General features: G+C 42.4%; 1 protein-coding gene across 2 annotated transcripts; it reads left to right on the top strand.

The window, feature by feature from the left end:
• The first annotated feature begins 83 nt into the window (after positions 1-83).
• On the top strand, positions 84-27,399 carry klhl20 (kelch-like family member 20). Of its 2 annotated transcripts, XM_080726713.1 has the most exons (14): positions 84-195; positions 3,121-3,186; positions 5,416-5,673; positions 6,317-6,425; positions 7,368-7,574; positions 11,813-11,971; positions 13,100-13,194; positions 13,768-13,883; positions 15,867-16,050; positions 19,277-19,420; positions 20,329-20,462; positions 21,107-21,315; positions 23,304-23,410; positions 24,179-27,399. In XM_080726713.1, exons 2-14 carry the CDS (start codon positions 3,164-3,166, stop codon positions 24,261-24,263), a joined length of 1,830 nt encoding a protein of 609 aa, XP_080582839.1. In that variant the 5' UTR covers positions 84-195; positions 3,121-3,163; the 3' UTR covers positions 24,264-27,399. The 2 variants fall into 2 exon arrangements, with proteins under 2 accessions (XP_080582839.1, XP_080582840.1); XM_080726714.1 differs by lacking the exon at positions 3,121-3,186 and having other exon boundaries at positions 94-195.
• The last annotated feature ends 260 nt before the right edge of the window (positions 27,400-27,659 follow it).

The raw sequence follows: 27,659 nt of genomic DNA, 5'->3' as shown, positions 1-27,659 counted from the left end.
TTTATTTATTTCACTGTATTTTGTTAACCGGAAGTGGAAGTTGCCTGGTCTCGCTCTGCTCTGCGCAGACGCAGATTGATTGTTGTGAGGAAGGGAAAAGGCTGTAAAGTGTTTTAGTTTAGCCTCCTCCTTGTAGCCTCCATAAAACCCCGCAACCTGACCGTCCCGTCCCGTCTCTGGAATGGAAATATAAAGGTAAAAGTTCCATTAATTAGCATGCATTCACAGTAGACCTCTTTCATTTGGGTGGGTGTTAATTTGACCGAGGTCTCGTTCTGTATTGGTTAGGTCATTTAAGCATGCTATAGCTAGCAGACCGACCATCCATTCCATCCACTATGTTGGGCCTGACCTGAACGGACTAAAATAACACGTTAATTCACGGTGTTTCTACTGCAGTGGTCCTCAAACGTTCACATTTCAAGGTCTCCCATTAACTCTGACCGTGTACAAATGGAAGCAAATGAACCCTATCGGGTTCAGTGGTTCCTTTTGTACACTGTCAGAGTTACAGACTTGTATGGGTCAATTTAGACCCTCCCCTAAAGGAACCCACTGACTGACAGAGTCCCTAGAATCCACCTTGAGAACCACTGTTCTACTGCGTTAGGTTTAATATAGCCGCAAATTGCAACACTAGATTTTATTTTAATCGGATGAATCTAGGGTTGCAATACCTCCCATAAGCAGCCAATGCATCGAAACAGTTTTTTGCTTTCTGATTGTATTAAACGACTTCAAACTCACCAATATTGTGGCTCTATGGAAAGCTTGGAATTTACTCTTGCTATCTGCAAAGTGTTTGTTTCTGAAAATCCACCGTAGAATTGTTATGATTTCTTTTCTGTCAAGAAATCCGAGCAGACATGGTTTATTTTCTAAGTGTTGAACTTCGGAAGCGCTCGTCTTTTATTATGCAGCGTCCCGCTGCCTCCCGCATTATGTGACATTTAGAACCAGGTGGTACACAGGACCGCTGAGTGAATTCCCACAAGCGCTTCCAATCTCCAGCACTTAGAAAAAAGAATCACCTGAAGCCAATTTCTTGATAGAAAGTAGCTCCTAACATTTCTACGATGGATTTTTCAGAAACAAACACTTTGCAGATAGCAAGAGTAAATTCCAAGCTTTCCATAGAGCCACACTATTGGTGAGTTTGAAGTCGTTTAATACAATCAGAAAGCAAAAAACTGTTTTGATGCATTGGCTGCTTATGGGAGGTATTGCAACCCTAGATTCATCCGATTAAAATAAAATCTAGTGTTGCAATTTGCGGCTAGGTTTAATAGGTTAGCCTTTTTTTCTTTTTTAAAAAAAATTCCTGTGCACGTCTATTTACATGGAATGGAATATGGAACATGATGTACATCAAATGGATCGGATCTGAACTGCTTCGTGATCGGGATCTGGTCTGGTCACTCAGGATCATGTTTTAATAATTCTGTAACCAGTGGTGGAACAAGTAGGCTACTCACATGTTTTGTAAAAGTATCAATACTGCAACAGGCATTGACACTAAGGCTTGCCCACCTGCCCCCGGCAGGTAAATAAAACGTCAGGGCAGGTGAAGTTGGCTTTCAGGTTGCCCGACAGGGCAAGTGCTCATTTGAGAGGAGACACAAATGTCTATAAACACAACACAAGATATCTGTCTATAAACACCTGAACGTGGCCAGTGCGCTGTGTCTTCTGGTCTGTGGAATGTAAAATAAGAGCACTATTTACCTATAATGTGCTGTTTTTACTGTTGCTACATTTAAAAATATAAAATAACAAGTGTGAAACCATAGACATATTCAATCATAGCTAAAGTATTTGGTATTTGGATTTGGAGGTATTGAGGTATGACATTTTATCACACAGCCCCAGAAAGTAAAGAAATAAGTGTTAAATTGAGCGGTAATTAAAATCGTACCTATCATTTTATAATGGACGATTTACTTTTCGGGCAAGTGGGCATTACCTTCGGGCAAGTAGAACATGACCTGTACTTGCCCGATGGGCAAGTGCCTCTGAGACCTTAGTGTCAACCCCTGTGCAATATAGAAATGCTCTGTTACAAGTAAGTCTGGAATTCAAAATGTACTTGAGTAAAAGTACAAAAGTATTGGTATCAAAATGTACTTAAAGTACAAAAAAGCAAAAGTACTCATTATGCAAAATATCCCATTTCAAGTTTTCAAATGTATAAAAATCCTTTGGAAAATGCCAGATCTACAAGCTCAGAATGCGTTGAAGTACAAATAGCTCAATTGTACCGTATACTTCTTGAGTAAATGTACTAGTTTGTATACTTTCCACCACTGATAGATAATACTCACTGTAACTGTACGCTGTCATTAACGTCTGTGCTGTGCTGGTGGATGATGTGGTCCAGCATTAACTATTAAAATGAATACATCCACAGTACATTTATTTAGGTGACTAGTGTTTAACTATAAGGATCTCTAAGTGTAGCTTCTTAACGTGTCGTGGCTCCATCTACTTGCTGGAACTCTACAAAGATAAGCCATTGTTTTGTAATTTGTCTTGGTAAGTTGGTAATGAATGATGTACTATAGTGTTGTGCATGGCAGCTGCCTTCAAGCAGTGGACACTTGAGAGCGGTGGATGTTGTGTAGGTTTTAAATATCACCGTCAGTGAGTTGTGTGACTGACAGAGAAAGGCTGCGGATATGATGGGCATCACCATCACCGATAACACAATGTAGACATACTGTCACAAAAGTTTTCTTGAGTAAAAGTAAGAAAGTTTTCACATTCAAATATAATCAAGCACAGAAAGTAAAGGTACGCTTTCCAAAGTTTCCAAAATACTTTGAAAATAATAGAAGATCTACAAGCTGTGAGCTTGTAGAAGTATGCATAGGTCTAAAGTAGACAGTTAATGCATGTTTTGTAATAATAAAGTTTTCAAATGATTTTTGTGGAGTCACCACAGTAAAATCCTTTAGGAGTAGTGTATAAATGTAACCACATTGACCATAATATAATATGCTTACATTTGTACACTCTTTTAGTTACAAATGGATACAGATGGCAGAATGTCAGAGTTTAACATCCCTTGATAGGTTCAAAGTTTGTAACTTTGACGTTTATCTTATTTTGTGGTCTGTGAAGGTTGACGACAATTGGTGGGGGACTAAATATTGCTCTTCAGTGCATGGACGCAAAGCTAATGCGCAGGTAGGTGAAAAAACAAACAAAAACAATATTAATCATCCATTCCTTAGGCTTTGATATAAGCTGCCATAGTCTGGCATTAAGGCCTTTCCATCCGGCTGTCAATATCAATATTCCAAACAGCCAATGTTGACAAGTGTTATCTGGGTCACAGAATGAAGTAAATTAACAATAGAGCTTGACAATGCCAGATTTATGTGTCCAATCCCGATGGGTCGGGACCCATATCTCTCTTCAGCGCTTAAAAACAATTCCAAAAAATGTCAAAAGTATTTGGTGAATAAAATACATTTACATTAATACATAAAAAAAGCATTTAAGAAGTAGTGAAAATAGTAGATCTACAAGCTCACAAGCCGGCGGGAAGCAACGCAAAACATATACCGTATATATAAATATATATATCTCCCTCTGGTTTTAAAAAAGCCCATTGGGAGTCTTGTGACTCTGCAGCCTAAGGTCAGTGGTTGATATTCCAACAGCGCACTAAAATGTGGTAGAATCTGACCGTTTGGTCAGCGTATTGTTGGTAAATCTTTAATTGCTTTTCAGTTTGTCTTATTGCCAGCCAGCCAACCTGATAAATCATCAATACGTTTTAAGACCGCTGTCCCAGATCAAAAGCTGGTGCGATGACAAAAATCCTCTCGGCCATTCAGACTGGTTTGTCAAGAGTTGTGACATCCACAAGCCTTAGATTGCTGGAATGATGTTTACAAGATGCCTTTCTGAAAGGTGCTTTGTTAAAGCTATTTAACCTGAATTCTGTAGGTGCCCACTGCCCAGGCCAGGATGGCATGAAAGGGAAATGTAGGTGACTGAAGTAATGGTGAGAACTGATAGGATGGTGTCTGTCAACTGTCTATAGAGGAAATTAAGAGTATGTAAGTAATAAGTATGTTGATCACGATGATGACAGCAGTTCCGGATGGAGACACAAAAAGTCTCCTTTGCTGTCAGTCATCAAATTATTTGCTTAGGAATGTGACAATTACCAAAAGATATCCATGAATTCTAGTCTCCATGGGGTGAGAGTGATAGAAAATAAGTATTTTTTGGGGTATCCCTGTTTATTCGATTTACAGCGGTTTTGTTAGCTTGTAGATCAGCTACTTTTCAACATTTTTTGAAAAATCTCATCGTTAATGACATACCCATGGATTAAAGTTGCCAATCGCCACAACATTGAAGAGTATTAGTTTTATTGCTTAGATTGTAAGCGTGCAATTTCTTCAACTGGTTGGCTATATGTAGAACAACAAGAACAAAAGTTTAGAATAATAATTACCTAAACATATAATGTTTAACAAATCACAGATTGGGACGGCCTAACAAAATGTTTCAGTTGTGACATTTGTTTTTGCTTAGTTTTTGCTTTTGTATGCCCATGTTTGTTAATCTAACGAGGACAATGAGGAATGCTATTTATTGAGTCATTGTTTTGGATATGTTACTTTTGTTTTGTGCACTGCCAATCAACATGATCACTAAAGATGTGCCAATTGATCAGTGAGTGATCGCGATCGGCCGATAATGCCTTTATCGGCTTTAGATCAGCTATTTTCACAATATTTATCTGTGGGACTGAATGTAGCCTCAGCTTCAACTCCTACAATTCCAAGTGTTGAATTGGATACCAAAGGACCTCAGCCTGCAATATAACAGTTGTCAATTCATGATACTTTATCCTCTCCTAATGTTTATACTTAATATACAATGTCAATGTTTTATAAGAAAAATCATTACATATATAAATGCTACAGTAAAAAAATAAATAGTAGAATTTATGGATTTGATTTCAGTTGATCGGTGATCGGTATCTCTAATGAACATAACGTGTAGCAATGTGACACGTTGAGGGTCTTGTAGTTATATTTTTTGTTATTTTAGAAAACATTTGACTAATATTATATGTATACAAATATCATCATCAAAATATCGATATACAGGCATTTGGTCAAACCTTTTTAGATTTTGTCCTTATTGCCCAGCCCAGAAATCTAGGAATCTGTCATTTTAGATTTCTGCCGTGCCTATTCAAAAATGGCAGATCTACAAGCTCACAGCGCGTCACTTCGTGCCGCGTGGCGAGCTTGTAAATCTGCCATTTTTGACAAATCTTAAAAGTGTGAGAACCACTGACTTTAGAAGGCATTTGTAGAGTCGAGCCTCAGGTCTTAACTTGTTCAAATATTCTCAAAATCAACTTGTGATTCAATGACGCACATTCAGGGCCACCAGCGCACGCCAAGACGCCACTGGAATGGACATCACCAGCCGCTGTACCCTGGGCGACCCCAACAAGCTGCCGGAGGGGGTCCCCCAGCCCGCACGCATGCCCTACGTCTCTGACAAGCACCCGAGGCAGACCCTGGAGGTGATCAACCTGCTGCGCAAGCACCGCGAGCTCTGCGACGTGGTGCTGGTGGTGGGCTCCAAGAAGATCTATGCCCACCGCGTCATCCTGTCCGCCTGCAGTCCCTACTTCAGGTCAGACCAGTGGTTCTCAAACTCCGGGTCCCCAAATTATTTTGTGGGGTCCCCAGATGATTAGCTTAATGTAAAACTCAACGGTAAACAAACCAACATTAAGTTTACTGTATACAGGGTATCGGCACATTTATAAAGTGACAATTTAAGGATTTTCAAGACCGTTTTAATACCAAACTGGCCAAACTGTCAAAGATTAAGTAAGCCAGAGCGGAACATTGTGAAAATAGCAGATCTACATGCGAGGCGTTGTGAGCATGTAGATCTGCTATTTTCACAATATTTATCTGTGGAACCGAGTCACATTAAATGTATAAAACCTACAACCTACAATTCCAAGTGCTTGTCAGGGTGGGGGACCTCAGTTCATATATGTTTATTTTAATTCTAAAAATGTTTGCGAACACGGTCATGTCTAGTGCGTGATGTTACACCTGACATTTGTTCCAAAACCTTTATCCTTGTGTGATCAGAATCGGAATCTGTTTTATTGTCACTTCCATAATGATGTCATTGGTAGGCAGGTTTCTGAACTGATCTTAAAACTATTCACCTATTATGACATGGCCAGAATAGGGACGCTAGGGTTCATGTAGTTAAATAAACATGTCTTTTATTTGACTTCCTTGCCCGTCCTTCTCAGGGCGATGTTCACAGGAGAGCTGGCGGAGAGCAGGCAGACGGAGGTTGTTATCCGGGACATAGACGAGAGGGCCATGGAGCTGCTCATTGACTTTGCCTACACGTCACAGGTAAATGGCCGGCCCGTCATTGCTAAGGACTGGCATAGTAATTGTACCGTCTTTATGCTGCGTTGTGCTTTTGGACAGGATACACCTGTAGCTGCCTGCTTTCATCTGCAAGGGTGAAAACGTGATCATAATAATTAATAAGATATGTAATTTATGGCAAAGAAGGATGATGGGGTCTTTTTATTAAAAGCAATCTTTCATAGTAATATTTTGTAATATTGCCCTTTCCAACATATCGTCTCTGTTGGGTGGAAACCTCATATGTCCAACACGGGTTCTTTTCAGGATCAAAAGCAACAAAAGTAGCGGATCTACAAGCTCGAAACCTGTTGCTTCGCGCCGTGCTTTGAGGTTGTGGATCTGCTGCTTTTGATTCTTTTGTATGACGCTGTAGTATGATCAATTGGGCGTCAATTTCTGAAAGAAAAAAAAAATAACACAAAGAAATTTACATGACGATTAATTGTCGCTCAAATAATTGTGATTAAGGATTTAATTGTCTTTTTGTCGTTGTCAATTACATTTCTGTTTGGCTTTTAGGCTTTGAAGTTGCACATGGTAGATATGACACGTAACCTAAATATACGAAGAAATTACTGACATATTTGACAACTTTATACTTAAAAAAAAATATTGATAGTGGAAATAGCTGATCTACAAGCTCACAACACGGTTGTGAGCTTGTAGATCTGCTATTTCCACTATTTTTTACTTTAAAAAAAAATATATGAACATTTTTCAACATGGAAACGATCATGACGATTATGAAAAATAAAATAATCGCGATTATTTGACATAAACGCGATAGACGATTATTATGTAATAATTGTGACAGTCCTACTTATGGTTGCTAAGAACAAGGTGTAAATCGACCCCATTCTGTGTGTACTACTCGGCCTGATGTGGGTCACAGATTCATCGTAATAATTGTAATAACGCCAGGTCACGGTGGAGGAGGGCAACGTGCAGACCCTGCTCCCTGCAGCCTGTCTCCTCCAGCTGGCTGAGATCCAGGAGGCCTGCTGTGAGTTCCTCAAGAGACAGCTGGACCCCTCCAACTGCCTGGGCATCAGGGCCTTCGCAGACACACACTCCTGCCGCGAGCTGCTCAGGATCGCCGACAAGTTCACCCAGCACAACTTCCAGGAGGTAGGAGGACACGGAGCCTCGCTCACTCTTCTTTATTTATTTACAGCAGGGGTCTTCAACAGGGGGTCCGGGACCCCTAGGGGGTCCTCAGAGTTACTACAGGGGGTCCTCCAAATCTTTGTGTGATAGAAACTTTTTTCTCCTTTTCTATATGCATGCACTTGAACCCTACAGTAGTGTCCATATCCTGAGAACTTTAGCCGAAAATAACTGATCTACAAGCTCACAACGCCTCGCGCTGCGAGGCGTTGTGAGCTAGTAGATCGGCTATTTTCGGCAGAGGTTGCTGTAGAGAGGGAAAAAGGACGGACCAAGTACAGAGTGAAAGGTCAGGTTTATTAAGTATTGACGGTTCAAGTGGTTAAATATCTAAAAACACAAATTGACATGAATCCAAAATACACTGATGATTGTGCTGTCAAACGATGAAACTATATGGAATCTATGAAAAGGATGTGGGGGTCCCTGCTTCATCTCTCTCTCAGCTAGGGGGTCCTTGGCCTGAAAACGTTGAACACCCCTGATTTACAGTATTAGATTCAGAACGGTGGTGTGGTGTGGATCTGACACTCTAGAGTAGACAAGCAAGGTTGCAGGTCCGTCTCCATCTTAAGTCTTTCTTTGTCTCCGTTTGTCTTGGTCTTTCTTTCTGCCTGTCTTCTTCTGTTTCTCTTGAGGAACAACCAACCCCCCCAAAAAAGCTAAAGAAGTCACTCAGCATCTCTTTGGAGATGATGCAATGGTCACTGCTCGTTCATATCACTTCCTGGTGCCACATACTTTATAAATATCTCACATTGCCAAGTCATCTAGAATAGGATTCGTATGCATGTCCACTCAAAAGTCAAACAACCACCACTTATTCTGCCACGTGCATGACATCACAAAACAGAACCAAATACTGGGTACAGTGCATACTGGGAAATGTCTGATTGATTGAATACCTTATTTAGCACAGGGGTGCCCACACCTTTTTTGACTTGAGGTCTACTTTTAAAATTGCCAGCTCAAGGTGATCTACCAACCAAACATTTTTTGTCAATGAAGTTTTTGAATGTCTGAAAAATGTCCTTGCCCCGAGTGTTTTCTTTCATTGGTAGCATAGCCAATAGTTCCTCTTTTGCTGTCATATCTTTGAAAACCATCCTGATAAAAACACACAATTGTGCTGTGTCACGTATATCAGTGGACTCATCTAGCTGCAGCGAGAAACACACATTTTTCAATGTCCTTCTTAAGTTGCTGCGTTAAATCACCAGCCATCATTTTGCAGTGCCGCGTAACAGTGTTTCTGGATAACTGAAGGGATTTGACAGCGGCAACTATTTCAGGTTTGTTTTTTGAAATCATGAGTCTGCTGCCACAAGGAAGGCGTCTTTTACCCCCTGTCCGTCTTCGTTTGGAAGGACTTCTGTTTTTGAATGAGCATATGGCTGACCCGGAATGATGCTTCAGTGGCTGCCTTTGCTTTTGAAGTGGGTTTTGTGAAACATGACTGCTGCCCGGCTAACCCTTTTTTGAGATCGCTAACCTAACCAGTTCTCTTTTCAATTCACTGTTGGGCGGGTATTCACTGTAGTTGTACTCTTTATGACATGAAGTAAAATGTCTCTCCAAGTTTCCCTTCTTTAGAAACACAGCTGCTTTACAAACGAGGCAAACGCATTTAGAATGCGACATCGTGAAAAGATAATCTTCTTCCCACTCTGGATGGAAGTGATAGGTTTTTGCCTTCTTTGCTGTGCTCATCTTGGTAAAACTTTTCCTTTTTTACTAGACTTAATACTGCCTTCCCCCGCGCCATCCACTCTTGAAAACAACAAGGCATTGCATTGTGGGTTTGAAGCCGCGGGGCGTTGACCAGCCGCGCATGTGAAAACAAAAGAGGTGGTGTTTCGTGTGTTTTTCTTTTTTTGGGGGGTCGTGCCAGGCGATCTACCTGCGCTGCCTTGGCAGTCGACTGGTCGATCGCGATCGACGTAGTGGGCACCCCTGATTTAGCAGTTTAAAAAAAAAACAAGAAAGCATGAAAGTTAACTTACATACATTACACGGTCTGCTAAGAGGATTTAAAACCCAAGAAAGCACTGTTTCAACTGAGGTCCTTTGTACTAAATTAATTGTAAACGAAAACTGAAAGTTGGATCATAGTTGAAAATCCAATCTATGCATGTCCAAAGGTGTTTTTTTTTTTGGAGCTGTGTGAAGCACAGGCTCCCTATACGTGGCCGTGTGGGTGGGTCTGTCTGTCTGTGTGTCTGTCTGTCTGTCTGTCTGTATGTAGCCTGAACTTCCTAAACTTCGGCACGCCACTAGTCCCACAGTTTTGCCACCACACACTCGCGCCATATGTCAAATCGACCGGCTTACTCGGGAATCGTGGGCTATTACTTTTCTAAGAGAAAGGTTCTATAGTTTAATTGATATTAATTTATTAGTGAATTAATTTTCCCCATTGACTTATAATGGGAATCGCAAAAACTCACATTCAATTATTTGTCTCTCGCAAACCATAGGGGCTAGAGTTTCAAGACTTGGAGAGGAGGTTCATAATGATTTCAAGGATTAAATAAAAAATAATTGTGTCATTTGGCCGCATGGTGGCGCCATAACACCCCACTTTACGTTTTGGCCTGTAACTCTTGAACCGTAGGTCGGAAAATTAAAAATATTTTTTCCCTGGATTCCTTGGGTCATGACGCATCTCCCCATATAGGCCACGCCCATTTGCGCCATGATAGATTTTCCGCCATCTTGAATTTTCTCCAAAACACACTTTTTGCTCCTTTTCCTACATATTTTCTTCAAATGTCACAAAAATCGGTACACATGATCCACACACACACACACACACACACACACACACACACACACACACACACACACACACACACACACACACACACACACAGCTCCACTTCACACGGGTGTGATTTTTTAGATTTTCTCAGTTAACACCAACACAGTTGGGGCAAGGCACTTCCATTTGTACTGCACAGTGCACACATTCAGTAACTAGTATCAAGAGGCCATGTCGTTATTATACCATTTTAATGTACAGGCTGCACAGAATAAAAATGTATTCTGTTTCAGTGTTTTGACCTGCACTCCTGCAGGTACCCTGACACATGCTAATAATAGCAAAGCCATATGAAGCTACACATTTAAATTGATTGCACCATTAAGAGATCCCTCTTTAATACAGGCGTGTGCACCCCCTCACACTCTGCCTGCCTGTTCCCACAATAAATGAAAACGTCTCTTTTGTTTTGACCACATCACTGTTCCTTCTGCAAACACTTTGAGAAATGAGTCTATACTTGTGAGTGATTACCGCACGTGTTTCAGTTTTAGCGTGTGTTTATTGTGCTCCCTTTCCATTTCTCTAGCTTGTAGCATTTACTTGTTTGTTTGAATAAGAGGGAGGAGTTTCTTTCAGCATTCCTGCAGGTCATTCGTTTACGGTGTGATTGTGTGTCGGACAACATGGGCCTGTCTCGCTGTCATAAAGCCAAAGACGCGTGTCAGACACATGCATGTGACTGTTGAACATGACAAAGCAGAAACTCCAGTCCAGCTGGTCTCAGTGTTAGAATATAGGTTTACATAGTTTTACTGAGGTTAAGATTAGGAATAGGGTTAGGTTTTGGCACCGTTTTACTGAGGTTAATGTCAGGAATAATAATTACCGAGATTACGTTTAGGAATACCAGGCAGAGACCGTTCTACAGTACTGTTCCGCTAGATAGACAGACGCCCAAGGCGAGTGTGAATTGGGGCGAGCGGTCAGGTTACCCTCAATACATAGGACCACAATGGAAACGAGTCCCCAGGACCTTGTTGTGCTCAAATGTCTGACTGTACTGTACATTTCTGTCTAATAAAGCATTCAATCAATCAAATCAATCAGTTCTGTTACTATCACTTTCTTCTGTATCTGGCAACAGGTTAGCCATTGTATGTAAAACAACATTGGCTAATTAGACTGATGTCAAATTGACTGGTGTGGAAGGCTGTTTATACAATAGAACAGTGGCGGCGAAGCGACACGTTGTGAGCTTGTAGATCTGTCAGTTTCACTAGTTTGGGACCCGGGCAAACGTCTAATTTCTCTTCTGGGTCTTGAGCTAAAACATTTGGGAACCACTGCAATAGTACATAGTACAAAGGTGGAACGAGCTTGTTTGTGCAGGTGCTCAGCTAGACTGCACATTACTTACTGTGTCACCGTCTCCTAGGTCATGGAGAGCGAGGAGTTCATGTTGTTGCCAGCCAACCAGCTGATAGACATCATCTCCAGTGACGAGCTGAACGTGCGCAGTGAGGAGCAGGTTTTCAACGCTGTGATGGCCTGGGTTAAATACAGCATCCAGGAACGCAGGCCTCAACTACCACAGGTTAGTCAAATAATTTAACATACTGTACATGCACTACTACTGCTGGGTTTTTCTTTGTTGGGTTTCTTCGTAAATTAACGCCCTACTTGACCATACTGCAGCATCACACTAAAGCATCAAACGTAGCAGATCTGAAAGCTCGAAAAGCGACATGTTTTGAGCTTGTAGATCTGCTACTTTTGCTATTTGTTTTCCCCCTTTTTTTTATTTGTGATTTATTTTTATGACAGACAGTATTGCAGTATGAAACACAGGACTGATGCAGAAAACAAATACTATAATAAAAAATGTGGTAACGGGGATTAGGAATAAGATACTAAAGACTGAATATTTAAAGTCCTTGTTTTGCCCCTCCACACTTGGACCGACAGAAATGTGCATGTTGTACGTATGAGATATCAACGGGTATAAATACAAACGTGTATAGTTTTATGATTGGTGTATGCGCCCAAAACGGGGACACCAGGTTGAAAATGGTTAACGAGGCTATGCGCAGCTTCCAGGGTTTTCCCATCATATCCCCCAGGGGGAGATAAGTGAGCTAGCAGCAGATTTGTTGAACTAGCCTGATTAAATGCCAAGGTGCCGAGGGCCATAAAGCACACACATCAAACCACCGTGTTGGTTTACCCTCTTGTCTCGCGTGAATTACGACAATTAATTTGGGGCACTTAACAGGATCACGTTCAACACAAGGTAACGTTGCAGTAGCTTTATATGTTGTTGTTGTTGTTAAGCAGATTCTCCCTGATTAGGTAGTACTGGTGGAACTTTTGGTCGAATCCCCTACCAGTCTGAACCAACTCTGAAGAATTCCAAACTCCAAACACTGTAACATTCTGAGATTGTTGAATAGCGTTTTCACTACTACTGACTGTAACAGATCATATATGCTTTGATGACCAGTGTAGACTGAACTAGAGATGTACCGATACGATTTGTTTCTTACCGATTCCGATAAGTTGCATATCTGTCGATGCCGAGTACCGATCCTATACCAGTGTGTAATAATTTAAAAAATCTTGGACAGTGGTCCTCAAAGTGGGATTGGAAACTTTTTCCGATACTGGTATTGGAACTCAAGCCTGAAAGTGACGGCTCATGGATTGTACTCTGTGTGACGTGCAGGTCTTGCAGCATGTCCGGCTGCCTCTGCTCAGCCCCAAGTTCCTGGTGGGTACAGTGGGCTCAGATCCTCTGATTAAAAGTGACGAAGAATGCAGGTGAGTTCAATAAGTGCGTGTGTGGTTTAGACTTGTTACAGTGGGGCTGACGTTTTGGAGATTAAATCGGGGTTAAATACGAATACGATCTGCACATTGGTTGTTAATTGCGTTTCGACATCTCTGTCAAATGGTCTTACTTTATGATGTCATGTAACCCGCAGTAACATGGTGTGTTATAATCATAAGGGTTGTAGAATGGAGCAACTAACACTCCTCCTGCATGTAGATCTGTTATTTTCACAATGGAACAGGTGGAGTCAAACTATTGTAATGCAAACTCCTACAATTCCAAGTGCTTGTCGGGGTGGGGGGGGTCTCCAGTTGAAATATGATTATTTTTAGTGGGTCGCGGCCTGAAAAGGTTGAGAACCACTGTTCTAAACATCCATACATTCATTGTCCCTTTTTAATGTCCTACTTAATTCAAATGTTTTGCATTAGTGTGAGGATATTATTGAAAATCGTACAGATTGGAGAAATACGGTATGAAGATTGTGATTTATTACTTTTTCTGATGTTTTATTAATGTGTGTGTGCGTGCTTGCGTGCGTGCATGCTTGCTTGCTTTAGAGACCTGGTTGATGAAGCAAAGAACTACCTGCTGTTGCCCCAGGAGAGGCCCCTGATGCAGGGCCCGAGAACTCGGCCTCGGAAGCCTATTCGCTGTGGAGAGGTTCTGTTTGCAGGTCGGTATCTCCAGGACTTTAGATTGGCAACAGCCACCACCTGAACACGGCCAATTGTCAGTTGTGACCAGTGAGTTGGTCTGTGCTGTTGGCCACTTTGTGCTCGTAGCTAAAATGGCAGTTCTACAAGCTCAAAGCACAATTGTTAATTGTCATAGGACAAAGTATATATATAGGGCTTAAGTGGAAGGGAATGAACCCGTGGCTGGTTTTGTAGTTTGTTTACCTGTTCATGTTAAAAACGACTGTACATCAGATTAAGCAACACAGCTGGAGCTAATACTATTCATAATAATGTGTGCGTTAGGCTGTGTAGGCTGCATTGCATTGTACTATAAGGTCACTCAGTCCTATGCAGCCTTCCATGGTTTCATTCTGCTGTACTGAAAAGACTGAAAGTCAACTACAAAATCAGCCTAGGTTTTCATCCCACATTAAGGTTGCATTTGAAAAACTGCTCTGAGAATCTGATCTTCAGAGTGCATTGGATTTGACATAATTGAGCAATAGTTCATTTACAAATTCATTAACAATCAAACTAAAAGTCCCCATTCACTTTCATCTTTTAAAATTATTTCAAATGAATTCATGCCATTTATAAACATGATTATTTCATGTTTTGTTGCATGTAGATGCATGCTGAATCCGGTGTCCAGACCAGGACAACCATCGCATTTTAGTAATGCCTGCCTTTTGGGACAAAAAACACTCACAATAATGGTATCGCAGAGATTTTAATTTATCATGAAATTGTCCTCCGTCATGCATTGGGATCAATTCACCTTATATTTGCAGAGCTGCATATATGGTACCACTTAAACCCTCTATAATTGGTAAAACGGACCTGGAAATAACACTCTCTACCAAATCTCTTAGTCCATCTACAAGCTCACAACGCGACATGTTGTGAGCTTGTAGATCGGACATTATTTTTGGCAACTATTCCGCCCAAGCATGATGGATGTCGGGGGTATTTTGATTATCGCGGTAAAATCGTACATCGCAATTTCTTTGGTCACAATAATTGTGACATGAAATGTTCATATCGTCCCATCCTTACCCAAGACACAGAGCTCAAAATGTTTGACCGCTCGGACCTCTCTGCAGTTTCCAAACAACTCACAGAGCACGTGGTTTGCCCCCCCATGTGCTCTTTACTTTGGACAATCTTCACCAAAATTGCCCACAGCGGGACATCTGGTCGATTCATTTCAATGAGACTGTGCGCAAAATTAAACTGAGACCCATGAGCATAAATACAGCAGTCCCAAGTACAGTAGTTTGAACAGAAGTATCCCCCACCCCCCACACACTCTCCTCTCTCTATTGCTCTTCTTTCATAATAGGGTTCTAATCTTATTCAGTGGAATATCTAGTATACAAGCACATGCACACATAGACCTCAAAGGGCCCTTTTACCCGTCTGTAAAAAGTGCCCTCTCCAGACCATGAATAAGTACAGAAAATAGCCGACCTCCAAGCTCACAACGTGTTGCAGCGTGACACGTTGTGAGCTTGGAGGTCTGCTATTTTAAAGGGCCCTTTTACCCGTCTGTAAAAAGTGCCCTCTCCAGACCATGAATAAGTACAGAAAATAGCCGACCTCCAAGGTCACAACGTGTTGCAGCGTGACACGTTGTGAGCTTGGAGGTCTGCTATTTTCAATATTTTCACATAAAGGCCCTTTTAGAAATGTCAGCCCCTGCCTGTTTAACATTCTCTGCAAGTGCCTGCTAGTATACTCATTAGATATTTTTTGGGGTCTTTTTCTGCCTTTATTGATAAATGTATTGTAGGCTGACAGAAAACGGGGAGAGAGATGGGGGTGGGGGTGACACGCAGCAAAGGTCGTCAGGATCGGGACTCAAACCTGCAACGCTGCAAGGCTGGTCTGGATTACCAGCCTAGGTTCCTGGACCACTACCCTGTGGCCCAGGCCCAGGTATCCCCATTCTTAATCTCTCACTGCTCCCTGTCCTGTAGTCGGTGGCTGGTGCAGCGGCGATGCCATCTCGAGCGTCGAGCGATACGACCCACAGACCAACGAGTGGCGGATGGTGGCGTCGATGAGCAAGCGGCGCTGTGGCGTGGGCGTCAGCGTTCTGGATGACCTCCTCTATGCTGTGGGAGGTCACGATGGCTCGTCTTACCTCAACTCTGTGGAAAGGTCAGGAGTCGTTTACCTCTTCGTACTTCCTTTCAGTCTGCCTTTGTCCTTTCTTACCTACTCTCTCTCTCTCTTCCTTCCTTCCTTCCTTCCTTCCTTCCTTCCCCACCTACTGTATCTGTAATTGTATTGGTCACGCAGGAGATTAACAACGCAAATCAGAGGTCTCATGGGTTATGGAATTTCTGGAATGTCATGGAAATTTGAAGTCTATTTGCCTATTAACTCATTCTGTGCCAAATGCCAAAATGGCTCCAAGGTAGCTGTGCCACGGTTTTGTATGTTTTTCTTTATTGCGCAATCAAAAAAAAAGTTTTTTTTTTATAATTTTCCCCACAGAAACAGACAGTTGTTGTGATTCAGTGGCAAAAAGAATTTTGTCAATCAGACAAATGGTTCCAGAGATAGAGCTGTTTGAATGAAAAAAAGTGTCCATCCACTAGAATGGACACACATTTTCTCAATCAGCTAAACGAGGGAGCCAACACACAAACAGAGAAAAGCATCTCTCTGATCCCAGGTCATTTTGACATCTTTTAGAAAAAATAAAATAAAATAAAAATAAAAAAGTTTTTTTTTTTTTATACAAAAAACTCAAAAGACGTCATGAGACGTCATTGGCACTGAACGCCTTTGCAAAAAAACCGTCATGAGACGTCATTGGCACAGAATGAGTTAAAGGGCTTTGCACACAATGCACTTTTTTTTTCGCACGGAAAGAACGGATGATTTCATCTTTTTAAAGAAAACAATTATTCTCTATGGCCTCATGCACACCGGCTCCGAATTTGCCATGCAGCAGGTGGTTGTGGCTGTGCGTTTTTTTCCCGATCAAACCCAGTTTGATTTGTGCGTCTTGTTGCATGCGGTAAAAACTCATTGACTCCTTTTATGACTCCTTTTCGGATCCGCAGTGTGGATTCCGCACAGCCTTGCACACCAAATCCAATGCGTTTTTAATCATGCAGCAAACGGAAGAAAAAAAACACAGCGGTCCTGTGTGCAAAGCCCATGAGAGTTAAGACATGCCCACAATATGGACACTAGGGTTCATGTGGTTAAAGTCTGTGCCCATGGCTAAGTACCAATAACCTGGCCGGACATTTGCTTATTCTTTTCTTAAATGGATGTTTGACCAGTTCAATGTACAAAATGTCTGTGATGTTAGTGTGTATTTAACCATTTAGACTGTGAACTCCTATAACTATACCTTTCAATCCACTTGGAACTGCTGAGTGAGCTGGCTTTCCAAGCAACGTCATTCTCATAACATGAAGCATGGCCGTGTGTTCCTTTGCAACATTGTTCCCATAACCCTAAGGATGGCTGCATGTTCCCTAGCAACGTCATCTATCTATAAATGCGAGAAGTCTCTGCGTGTCTGCGTGTATGTAATCCGCGTATCTCGAGAACCGTTCGTCCCACCGGCTTCAGATTCGGCACGCGCGTTCCCCGCCGCGGCACGGAGTGCAGTGCCGGGTCTCGACCCGACCCGACGCGCGGTTTTCCCGAACCAGCGCGAAACGTTCGGAATCTCCTTATGCGGGGTTGATTGTTGACATCAGGCTGTTCCGGAGGAAATCGGCGAAAGCTCTGACTCATTGTGACATCACTTCATAAAAGGCTCTGACATCACGTACGCCACATGAGTCAACAAAAAATCTCTGTGAGTGTGTATGTATGTATGTAATCCGCGTATCTCGAGAACCGTTCGTCCCACGGGCACGCGCGTTCTCCATATATGGGCATAAAATGAATGCCCCCATATATGGGCATAAAATGGATTGCAGACAGACAGATACAGATATCTCCATATATGGACATAAATGGACAGAGGCAAACAGATGGTCAAAGATCTCCATATATGGGCATAAAATGGACGCAGACAGACAGATACAGATATCTCCATATATGGGCATAAATGGACACAGGCAAACAGATGTTCAAAACGGGTCCTATGACAACAGGTATAATGAGGTTTGCATTAAAGGGGGAACCGGCACTGTGTCTGCAACACAGTTGGAGGCACAGACAGATACTCAATATATGGGCATAAAATGGACGTAGATAGACGGATATCTCCATATATGGGCATAAAATGGAGCCAGAACTATAACTGCAGTGATCTCCATATATGGACATAAAATGGACGCCGACGGACAGACAGACAGATACAGATATCTCCATATAAGGGCATAAATGGACACAGGCAGACAGATGGTCAAAACGGGTCCTATGAAAACAGGTATAATGGGGTTTGCATTAAAGGGCGGGGCATTCATTCCCTATTTACATTGTTCCGAGTTGGCCAGGTCGCCGACTAGACGCTGGGGCTTCTAGTTCCTGTAATAACCCAAGGAACAGTCGTTCCCATCCCTAGTGAGATCATTCCTATAACCCGAAAGATAGCTGTGTGATCCCTAATTCGCTTTAGGCGAACACTTTCAATGTTGTCATTGATCCATCATTCCCACTATTATGGGCATAAATGGACACAGGCAAACAGATGTTCAAAACGGGTCCTATGACAACAGGTATAATGAGGTTTGCATTAAAGGGGGAACCGGCACTGTGTCTGCAACACAGTTGGAGGCACAGACAGATACTCAATATATGGGCATAAAATGGACGCAGATAGACAGATATCTCCATATATGGGCATAAAATGGACCCAGAACTATAACTGCAGTGATCTCCATATATGGACATAAAATGGACGCCGACAGACAGACAGACAGATACAGATATCTCCATATATGGGCATAAATGGACACAGGCAGACAGATGGTCAAAACGGGTCCTATGAAAACAGGTATAATGGGGTTTGCATTAAAGGGCGGGGCATTCATTCCCTATTTACATTGTTCCGAGTTGGCCAGGTCGCCGACTAGATGCTGGGGCTTCTAGTTCCTGTAATAACCCAAGGAACAGTCGTTCCCATCCCTAGTGAGATCATTCCTATAACCCGAAAGATAGCTGTGTGATCCCTAATTCGCTTTAGGCGAACACTTTCAATGTTGTCATTGATCCATCATTCCCACTATTATTTAGTTTTGTATAGGTTTTTGTCTTGTTAAAGGTATTAAAGAAACAACCTTTATTATTTACTATTATGGTTTCCCAGTGTCTTCTTATCTGCTTTCTCTTATTGCTCTGCTTCTGAAGCTGTCTGCTCTGCCACGCGTGTTCACATATTGAACTCCTGTTCTGGTCTGTTCCGTCTTAGATATGACCCCAAGACAAACCAGTGGAGCAGCGACGTGGCCCCGACCAGCACCTGTCGCACCAGTGTGGGCGTGGCTGTCCTGGGGGGCTACCTGTATGCTGTTGGGGGGCAGGACGGTGTCTCATGTCTCAACATTGTGGAAAGGTGACTAGCAACACTCAGGTTGGGTGTGCTACACAGTATTTACTTGCTTTTAAAGGAGTAGTTAACTATCCTGATTTCAAACTCTGGAGCTTGAGTCTGACATTGTCCCCATTGTAAGCGATTTCAAAGGGGAGGGAATTGGTGGGAGGGGTTGTGTTTGACTGACGGACCCTCGCACGCCTGTTTCTGACTGGCGGACCCTCGCACGCCTGTTTCTGACTGACAGACCCTCGCACGCCTGTTTCTGGCTGTGTGCGAGTCCGCACAGCAGAGTTCAGAGTGATATAGGCTACTGTACTGTTGTTCTTAAGATTAAATACAAACAAATAAAACAAACTATCAAAAACCTGCCTGTGCAGTGTGCATGCTTGTTTGAGCTGCACACCCGCACATAACATACATAGAATGAGTGCTAACATATCAAAGATTAAAATAACGGCCGAGAGTTAAGAGCGCGAATTAAGATAGGAATCAGACTGGATGCGGTCGATCAGTCAGTCTCTCCTCTCCTCTCCTCCAAGCCCGCAGTGCACTGACTGGCTGGCTGGCTGTAAGTAAGCAGCTGAGTCTGAAAACCGCTACACTTCCACAAACTGGTTCAAGGCTTGAACGGGTCCCTGATTTGCTTGTTTCGTTAGACCCACCCCCACCTCCGACTCACATTGGCCTGGTACCTGCTGGTACCGAAGAAACTATAGGTTCATATTACAACACCAGACCAAGAGAAGAGAAGACCGGCGGAGACTCCGCCGGTCATCAAATTACTGGCTTAGGAATTTCGTCAAAAACAAAAAGATCTCCACTGTTAATTTGGCATTAATAATGTAGTCGATCTTGAAATGTGTCTATGTTGAATCATTCTCTGTTTCTATTTAGTGGCACACTCTAATCCTGTGTGTGTGTTCCAGGTACGACCCCAAGGAGAACAAGTGGACACGTGTGGCCTCCATGAGCACCAGGAGACTGGGGGTTGCGGTGGCTGTCCTGGGGGGGTTCCTCTACGCAGTGGGCGGATCGGATGGGACGTCACCGCTAAACACAGGTACGGTACTTACAGTATCCATAGTTGTAGCCCTACTACCCTAGCTGCATCTCTGTTGCTGCAACCCTCCCTCTGGAATGCACTACTCCCAACCACGTCAAGAAAGCCTCCTCCCTGCCCTCCATCAAAACCTCACTCAAAAACCATCTCTTCAGGATAGCTTTAACCAGCTGAGGTCTAGTTGGGCTGTCTCCACAACCCATGCTTTGTGTCTTTATAGTTTTAATTTTCGTATTAAAGTTGGTTCCTTTCTTTATGTAAAGCGGAATTGGGTACTTAGAAAAAACACTATATAAATCTGAGCTTTTATTATTACTAGCTTACAGCCACTGCTGCAAGGATGAACATCACCATTTTCTACCATCATCCATTGTGGCGCTCCCCCTCCTTACAGGCTCACTGTATCCCCCCTTGGCACAACGGTTTGAATTCGGGGACTGCCCATAAGTCCGAAGGTTCATTAGTCCGAAGGTTCATTAGTACAAATTTAGTTAGGGTTACTGAGGTTAAGGTTAGGGTTAGAGTTAGGCATAGTATTCTTAACAAATTCGGACTAATGAATCTTCGAACCAATGCCATGGCACTGTGAATTTGTCTTTTTTGTCATGTCTCATCTTTACATTCCGTCCATCTCTCTGCGCCAGTGGAACGCTACAACCCTCAAGAGAACCGCTGGCACACGGTGTCCCCCATGGGCACCAGGAGGAAGCACCTGGGCTGTGCCGTCTACCAGGACATGATCTACTCTGTGGGGGGCAGGGACGACACCACCGAGCTGAGCAGCGCAGAGAGATACAACCCCAGAACCAACCAGTGGTCCCCGGTAGTGGCTATGACATCCAGGCGGAGTGGGGTGAGCACTGCTGTCGTGTGTGTGTATGTGAGTTAGGGCATTCACGAATAGTGATTTTTAGTATTCGAATTATTCGACCTCGGTGTATTCGAATAGTCGAATATTCGTCAGGACTTGACAAACTGTAAGCAAGAGGCAAACATTGTGAAAATAGCCGATCTACATGCTCACAACGCCTCGCGTTGCGAGGCGTTGTGAGCATGTAGATCTGCTATTTTCACAATGTTTATCTGTGGAACCGAGACACATAAATGTAATACCTACAATTCCAAGGGCTTGTCAGGGTGGGGGTCCCCAGTTCAAATATGTTTATTTTGGGGGTCACAGCCTAAAAAGGTTTGAGAACCCCTGGTATAGAGCATTAACAAATTCATCCACCAGGGGCATTGACAACTCACTCTTGTGACTTCCTATCTAGCCAAGCTTTATAAACTATATTTTTATTAAAGAGAAAACAATAAAAAAATTAAAATAAGCGAATATTCGACTTCGGTGAACAACGTCGAATAGTGACTTTGATATTCGAATATTCGAATAGTTGGTGAATGCCCTAATGTGAGTGTGTGTGTTTGTCTTAGGAGCAGATAAGGAAGAAAAGACATTTGAAGTCTGGTAGAGAAGCTGTCCACACAGCAGTCCGTTTGCATGGGATCTGTCACTGTGACCTGTTTATACGAAATGTCGCTTTTGAGTATGTCTCAAGGACACAGGACTATTTAAGGCAACACTCTGCCTTTGAACTCTGTGTGTTCCCTGTTTTCACCATTTATAAGAGTGGGAAGAAGCCAGTGTTTTATATGAAATATGACTTAATTACTATTATGACAAACAAGAAAATTAAGGTATTTTGGGGGAATATTTTGCCTTTTATTGTTAGTGTCTGGCAGAGAGGGAATGCTAATGCTAAGGGAATGACATTTAGCTGTTCAGGCCGGCTGGGAAGCAAACCCAGGACTTGCTGATGAGAGCATTGTGCCCTAAACATTCAGCTATCTGGGTCGCCTCCCCTTATTATAAAGTTAATTTATATTATTGCCAAGTGATTAGTGATGCACGTTAACTCCTGGTCCATTTTTACACTTTCAAGCAAAGCAAAAGTAATTTATTTACCCCACTGTGTACTATTGACATGATTTTTGTTATGTTGAGTAAGAACAAATGCAAGCAAGAACATATTGATGAATTAACAAAAATGTGGTAAGTATAAAATGTTCATTTGTTTAACCACTTAAACCTTCTATTCAAAGTCAAACAGACACGAGTCCCATTATACTTGGTGCACTGTTTTTTTCTCCCGACACATTGTGATCTTTTAGATCTGTCTTTAAAACCCATTTAGGCCTAACATTATTTAACGCTTTAACTATTGAAAAATAGCAGATATACAAGCTCACAGCACGGCACCGAGTGCCGCGCTGCGAGCTTGTAGATCTGCTATTTTTGAAAAAAGTCGTGAAAATGTGTGCAAATCTATGACTATATTAATTTTCAAAGCGAACGTTTCTAACTCAAATTTTGCTTCTGGGGGGTCAATATTTTGAGATGGGGGTCTGTGCCCAAAAAAATATAATTTTGGGGGTCCTTGACAAAAGGTTTGAGAACCACTGACATAGTAGTCTCTTAAGAACAGGTTAACTGAGCTCCATTTAAGTGAAAACTTTGTCAGATTGCTGACAAAGAAACATAGGTTTTTCAAAAAGTCTTAGGAGGATTCAAAAGACACTTATAGAATCGGGTCAAAATTCTAATTTTCACGATCTTTCAAAAATAGCAGATCTACAAGCTCGCAGCGTGGCACTCGGTGCCGCACTGTGAGCTTATATATCTGCTATTTTTCAATAGTTAAGCATAAAATAATGATACACAACAATGTGTACCCGTTCTAAATGGGTTACGAACACCAGCATCCCCAATCTGGGGGAACATTTCACCCAAAATAGTGTATTTGTTGGTGAAAGAAGATGTGTGTGTGTGTGTGGTCTGTCCAGGTGGGTCTAGCCGTAGTGAACGGTCAGCTGATGGCCGTGGGAGGCTTCGACGGGACCACATATCTAAAAACCATAGAAGTGTACGACCCAGACGCCAACACATGGAGGTATGGAACGCCATGAATAAAATAGAAATGCTACAAAATCAATACAATGTCCCAGTTAGTTGGAGGCAGTGGCCATTACAGGGTTCCCACGGTCATGAACTTCCTGGAAATATTTTTAAATTAGAAAAATATTTTTCCTGTACTGGAAAAGTTTTGGAATTGATCAAGGGTCTTGGAAGGTCCTGGAAAAAATAGCTATGCATTGTCTTTGGTTATTGATTTTGTTAATGCCTCTGAAATGACAAATTAAACATTGGCCAAATTGTCAAATATTAGAGGCAGAAATTGTCGAGCCGATCTACATGTGTGAGCATGTAGATCAGCTATTTTCACAATAAAACCGTGTTATACAAAATTCCTCAACTCTTAGTGGTCGTCAGGGTGCCGGGGTCCCCAGTTCAAATATGATTTCGGGGGGCACGGCCTGAAAAGGTTGAGAACCACTGGCATACACTACCTGTCTTTGGGCACTGCGCATTGGAGAAAGTGACTCGTTATTGAGCTGAATTATTGTTATATAGTCCTGGAGATTGGGTTAAATATTCTGGAAAAGTTTTGGAAATAAATTGGTAAAACTATGTGGGAACCCTGCCATTAACTTTTAGAGCTTAATTTGTTATATTTTTGTGATACATATGTAAATATCTCTTTGGCCTTTTAGTGTGTGCTCATGCCATCTAGTGGTACAATTCTGCATATGTTTTAGTGCATAAACTGTTAAAATATTGTCAAACATTCATATTCTTCACTGTGACTTGCTTTTTGCAGGCTTTACGGAGGAATGAACTACCGCCGGCTTGGAGGAGGGGTGGGCGTCATTAAAATGACTCACTGTGAATCCCACATATGGTGACCCCCCCTCCCTCCCCCCCACCCCCCCGCTCTCCCTCTCTACACACCAGAATGGATGCCTCCGCTCATTCACCCCCACCGTGCCTCCAACAGACACATTTGTCATATCATGAAAGCGTGCTGGGAAAGATGGAACGAGGGGGACAGAGACTTGTGTTGACTGTTGACATCTCACCCCGAACCACCACCGCTCTCCCAGCTATGAACTTGACCAGCAAATGAGAACCCACGTCGTCTTCAGTGACAAACCACTGTTGACTTTATTTATGAAATGTACTAACGGCAGGATTCTATCCTCCCGAGTGTCATTGTGCCCCCCTCCCCAGATACACACACACACACACACACACACACACACACACACAACATTAACGTGTTGATCCGCATTGGCCCAAATGACCTGAAAAGTGAAATGGGCAAACGTGTGGAGATTCTATGGTATTTGTACACACACAGGCAATCCTATTCGGGAAGCAAAGTTTGAATCCTGTGACGAGGCCTTCTTCTGGGAATGCCCTCCTCTGGAGAACGGCTCCATTAGCCTTCAAATTCCTGCGTTCAAAAACAAAAATGCCTCCTCGTCCTCCTCTGTCCTCTCCCATCATCGTGACTCGGTGGTCGGTCATTCTCTGTGCCACATTAAGCTGTGTAGCACGAGTAGCACTGTACTGTAACCCCCTCGGGGAGAGAGAGGAGGAATTCCTCCCACCAACCCGTCCCATTAGGAGAAGATGGAAGAGGATGAGGTGAAACCCCCCCCTCCCCCCCTTGTTACAAAGATGAACACTCCGCTGCTGCACTTTAAGCCTGAGTTATACTTAGTTGTGTGCAGGTGTCATGCACAGAGAATAGACCATCTACAAGCTTAGATCTGCTGTTTTCGGTGCGTGACATCAGATAAGGGGTCTGGTGTCTCAAGCATTAACGTTGAGGTTACAATTCAGTTTACTTAAAGTGAAGTTAAATACATTGAAATAAATTGAAGGCGTGATGGCAACAAATATGGGGTTTAAATGCAGGAATGGCCACTTCAGGGGCCGAAGATGGAAACACGGCCTTATAAACGTGAGACATTTGAAAGGCGTGTCACTCAATGATCGAACAAGGCCGGTCCGGAGGATGACACAATATTTTGTATTGGCAGACATTTTGTGAGCTGAACTAACATTGCTTTCTTATGCTATCTGCTTGACATGCCTGTTGGTTCTCTTGATAGATTTCTATTGTATAGAAAATAATCTTTAATTCTTATCGAAAGTGAATTCAATCAATTTGCCATAACTGCCACGTGTTAGCTGCTCTGCACTGGTCTGACTGCCTTGACCAGACATCCCAGGAGACATGGCTCTTGTCACACAACACACAAGGCATTGTCATTGTGGCGCTTCGAACTACGAGTACAACAAATGCATGTTTTGCCCACTTGGTTTAAGAAAATGGACTAGATTGTTCTCTTGTTGATGCTGTCGTCCCCCACCTTCTACTGATAAACGTAAGATCAGCTAACGGTTTTCTGCTATACTTTGGGGAATGTTTATTATTTTTACAGCTCCCGTAACGCGTATTCCATAGAATTAAGCCACACCCCGAAGAAGCTGCACGCCGAAAACGGCATCTAGAAGCTCCAGTGGTGGGATGCGATGCGTTGCGTTGTTGTGACTGTGAGCTTAAAAATCATCTATTTTCGTTTGTCCACATCGTGGTAAAGCTGAGCGTAAATCATTATATCAGGCATTATAATAGCAACAAGGATGAATTGTCATTAGAGATCGCTATCACGCCCCTTTTACGTTTGGTTGTTGGGAGTTTCAGAGTAGCACCATGACGACACCTGCTGGAAAACGAAGAAAGAGCCTGCAGGCAGCCCATACAAAGCTAACCGCTTCGTCCCCCAATGACGGAGCACAAGTTTGGGTTCTCGTTTTTAATCTGGAAGCGGGCCTCTGTGAGCATACAGTATATTGAATGAGTCCTCGTGATTGAATGCACTGTGATTGGCATTGTTTTATTTTATTAATTACTTTGCCACTGAACATTACTTTGGATGTTCTGCGTTGCTAGCCTGGGATCCAGCCTGCGACGCTACTTTCAGTGGATTTGTTTTGTCACCTTCGAAGTGACAAAAATCCACTGGATCCCACATCCCAGGTTCAGATATCAGGGGAGGGAGGGGGTGTTTTGAGTATGACAAAAGATATCCATGCAGTGAAAATAACTGTACAGTTTTTATTCTTGTCCAGTATGTGGAAGAGGAACCATTTATGTCTGGAATACAACGGTAAAACTATGTTGTTATCACATCTTAGGAAATGTACCCACCACCCTCCCCTCTCCCACTTCTAATTTATTCTGTTACGAACAAATGCATTGTTTTAACATTAGCTTGTGTAAGACAATACAACCAGGTCAGTGGGTTATGCTTTATTTTATTATTCTACCTGTTATCTTTAATTTGCCAGCATGTCATGATATTGATCGTAAGACTCGGTGGTAATGAGTTTGGGTTTATTTTACTGATTGGCATCTTGTCTTCAAATCTTAGTTCAACTTGCAGGATTGCCCAGTTTGATTTGATTGACATGAGTGCACAGAGTTTTGTTATATATTATTTTGGGTGTCATGACGCATGCATACGGTTATTTTCAAAGACTATTTGATGCAAATTCTTAATGTTTAGAATGATGCTGAATAAGAACCTTGGCTCTTGGGAATGCCGTGATAGCATGACTATGATGTATAACGTCTGTCGGGTGGAAATCTCGCGTCCCAAACGTTTCAGGATTCAAATTCACAAAATAGCAGATCGACAAGCTCAAAACGTGTCTGCTACTTTAGTGTGACGCTGTAGTATGATCAATTATGGCGTTCATTTATAAAAGAACCTGTGGTGAGATGAGGTTTCTGCCCGACAGCAACGATAACCTGCTGCTTAAACCCTCCCCATAGAACATGTTACCATTGCTCACTGCCACAGAGTAAAGAGAAGTGCCACTCAATTTAACACTCGATACCTGTCAGATTCTGGTCAAAGACAGTTCAGTCTCCATTTGTTGAATATGTATAGTTTGTTGAATTTACATGTGATGTTATCAAATGTAAGTAAATAAAACGCCATGAAGGCAGAATGTTTTAATTTACCATCCCATTTTTCCCCTTTTTAATGTTTTGGTATTTCTACACTTATGTATTCAACTATCTCTACATCCCCTCCTCTCAACCTGCTTACTACTCACTTAACTTTACCCTTAATTCTGCTAGTGTCCTGGATAATGGCAAGAACATGGATTAAGACTGGAATGATGTATTATTTGTGATTATGAACCACATTGGGTACTTTATTTATGTACAGCATATACACCTAGTTGCTTTGTTGTTGGTCCCATAATTAGTTATGGTT

Source organism: Nannobrachium achirus (assembly GCF_963921795.1).
Source record: "Nannobrachium achirus genome assembly, chromosome: 5".
Lineage (NCBI taxonomy): Eukaryota > Metazoa > Chordata > Actinopteri > Myctophiformes > Myctophidae > Nannobrachium > Nannobrachium achirus.
This window is presented reverse-complemented; position numbering and strand designations above follow the sequence as displayed.

What these genes read in the sequence shown, in the direction of transcription:
- klhl20 (XM_080726713.1), top strand. Translation starts at nt 3,164, where the DNA reads ATGGACGCAAAGCTAATGCGCAG. An exon ending in ACTTTGCCTACACGTCACAG is followed by an intron (nt 6,426 to 7,367) that starts GTAAATGGCCGG and finishes TAATAACGCCAG; the next exon opens with GTCACGGTGGAGGAGGGCAA. An exon ending in TGGAGAGGTTCTGTTTGCAG is followed by an intron (nt 13,884 to 15,866) that starts GTCGGTATCTCC and finishes CCTGTCCTGTAG; the next exon opens with TCGGTGGCTGGTGCAGCGGC.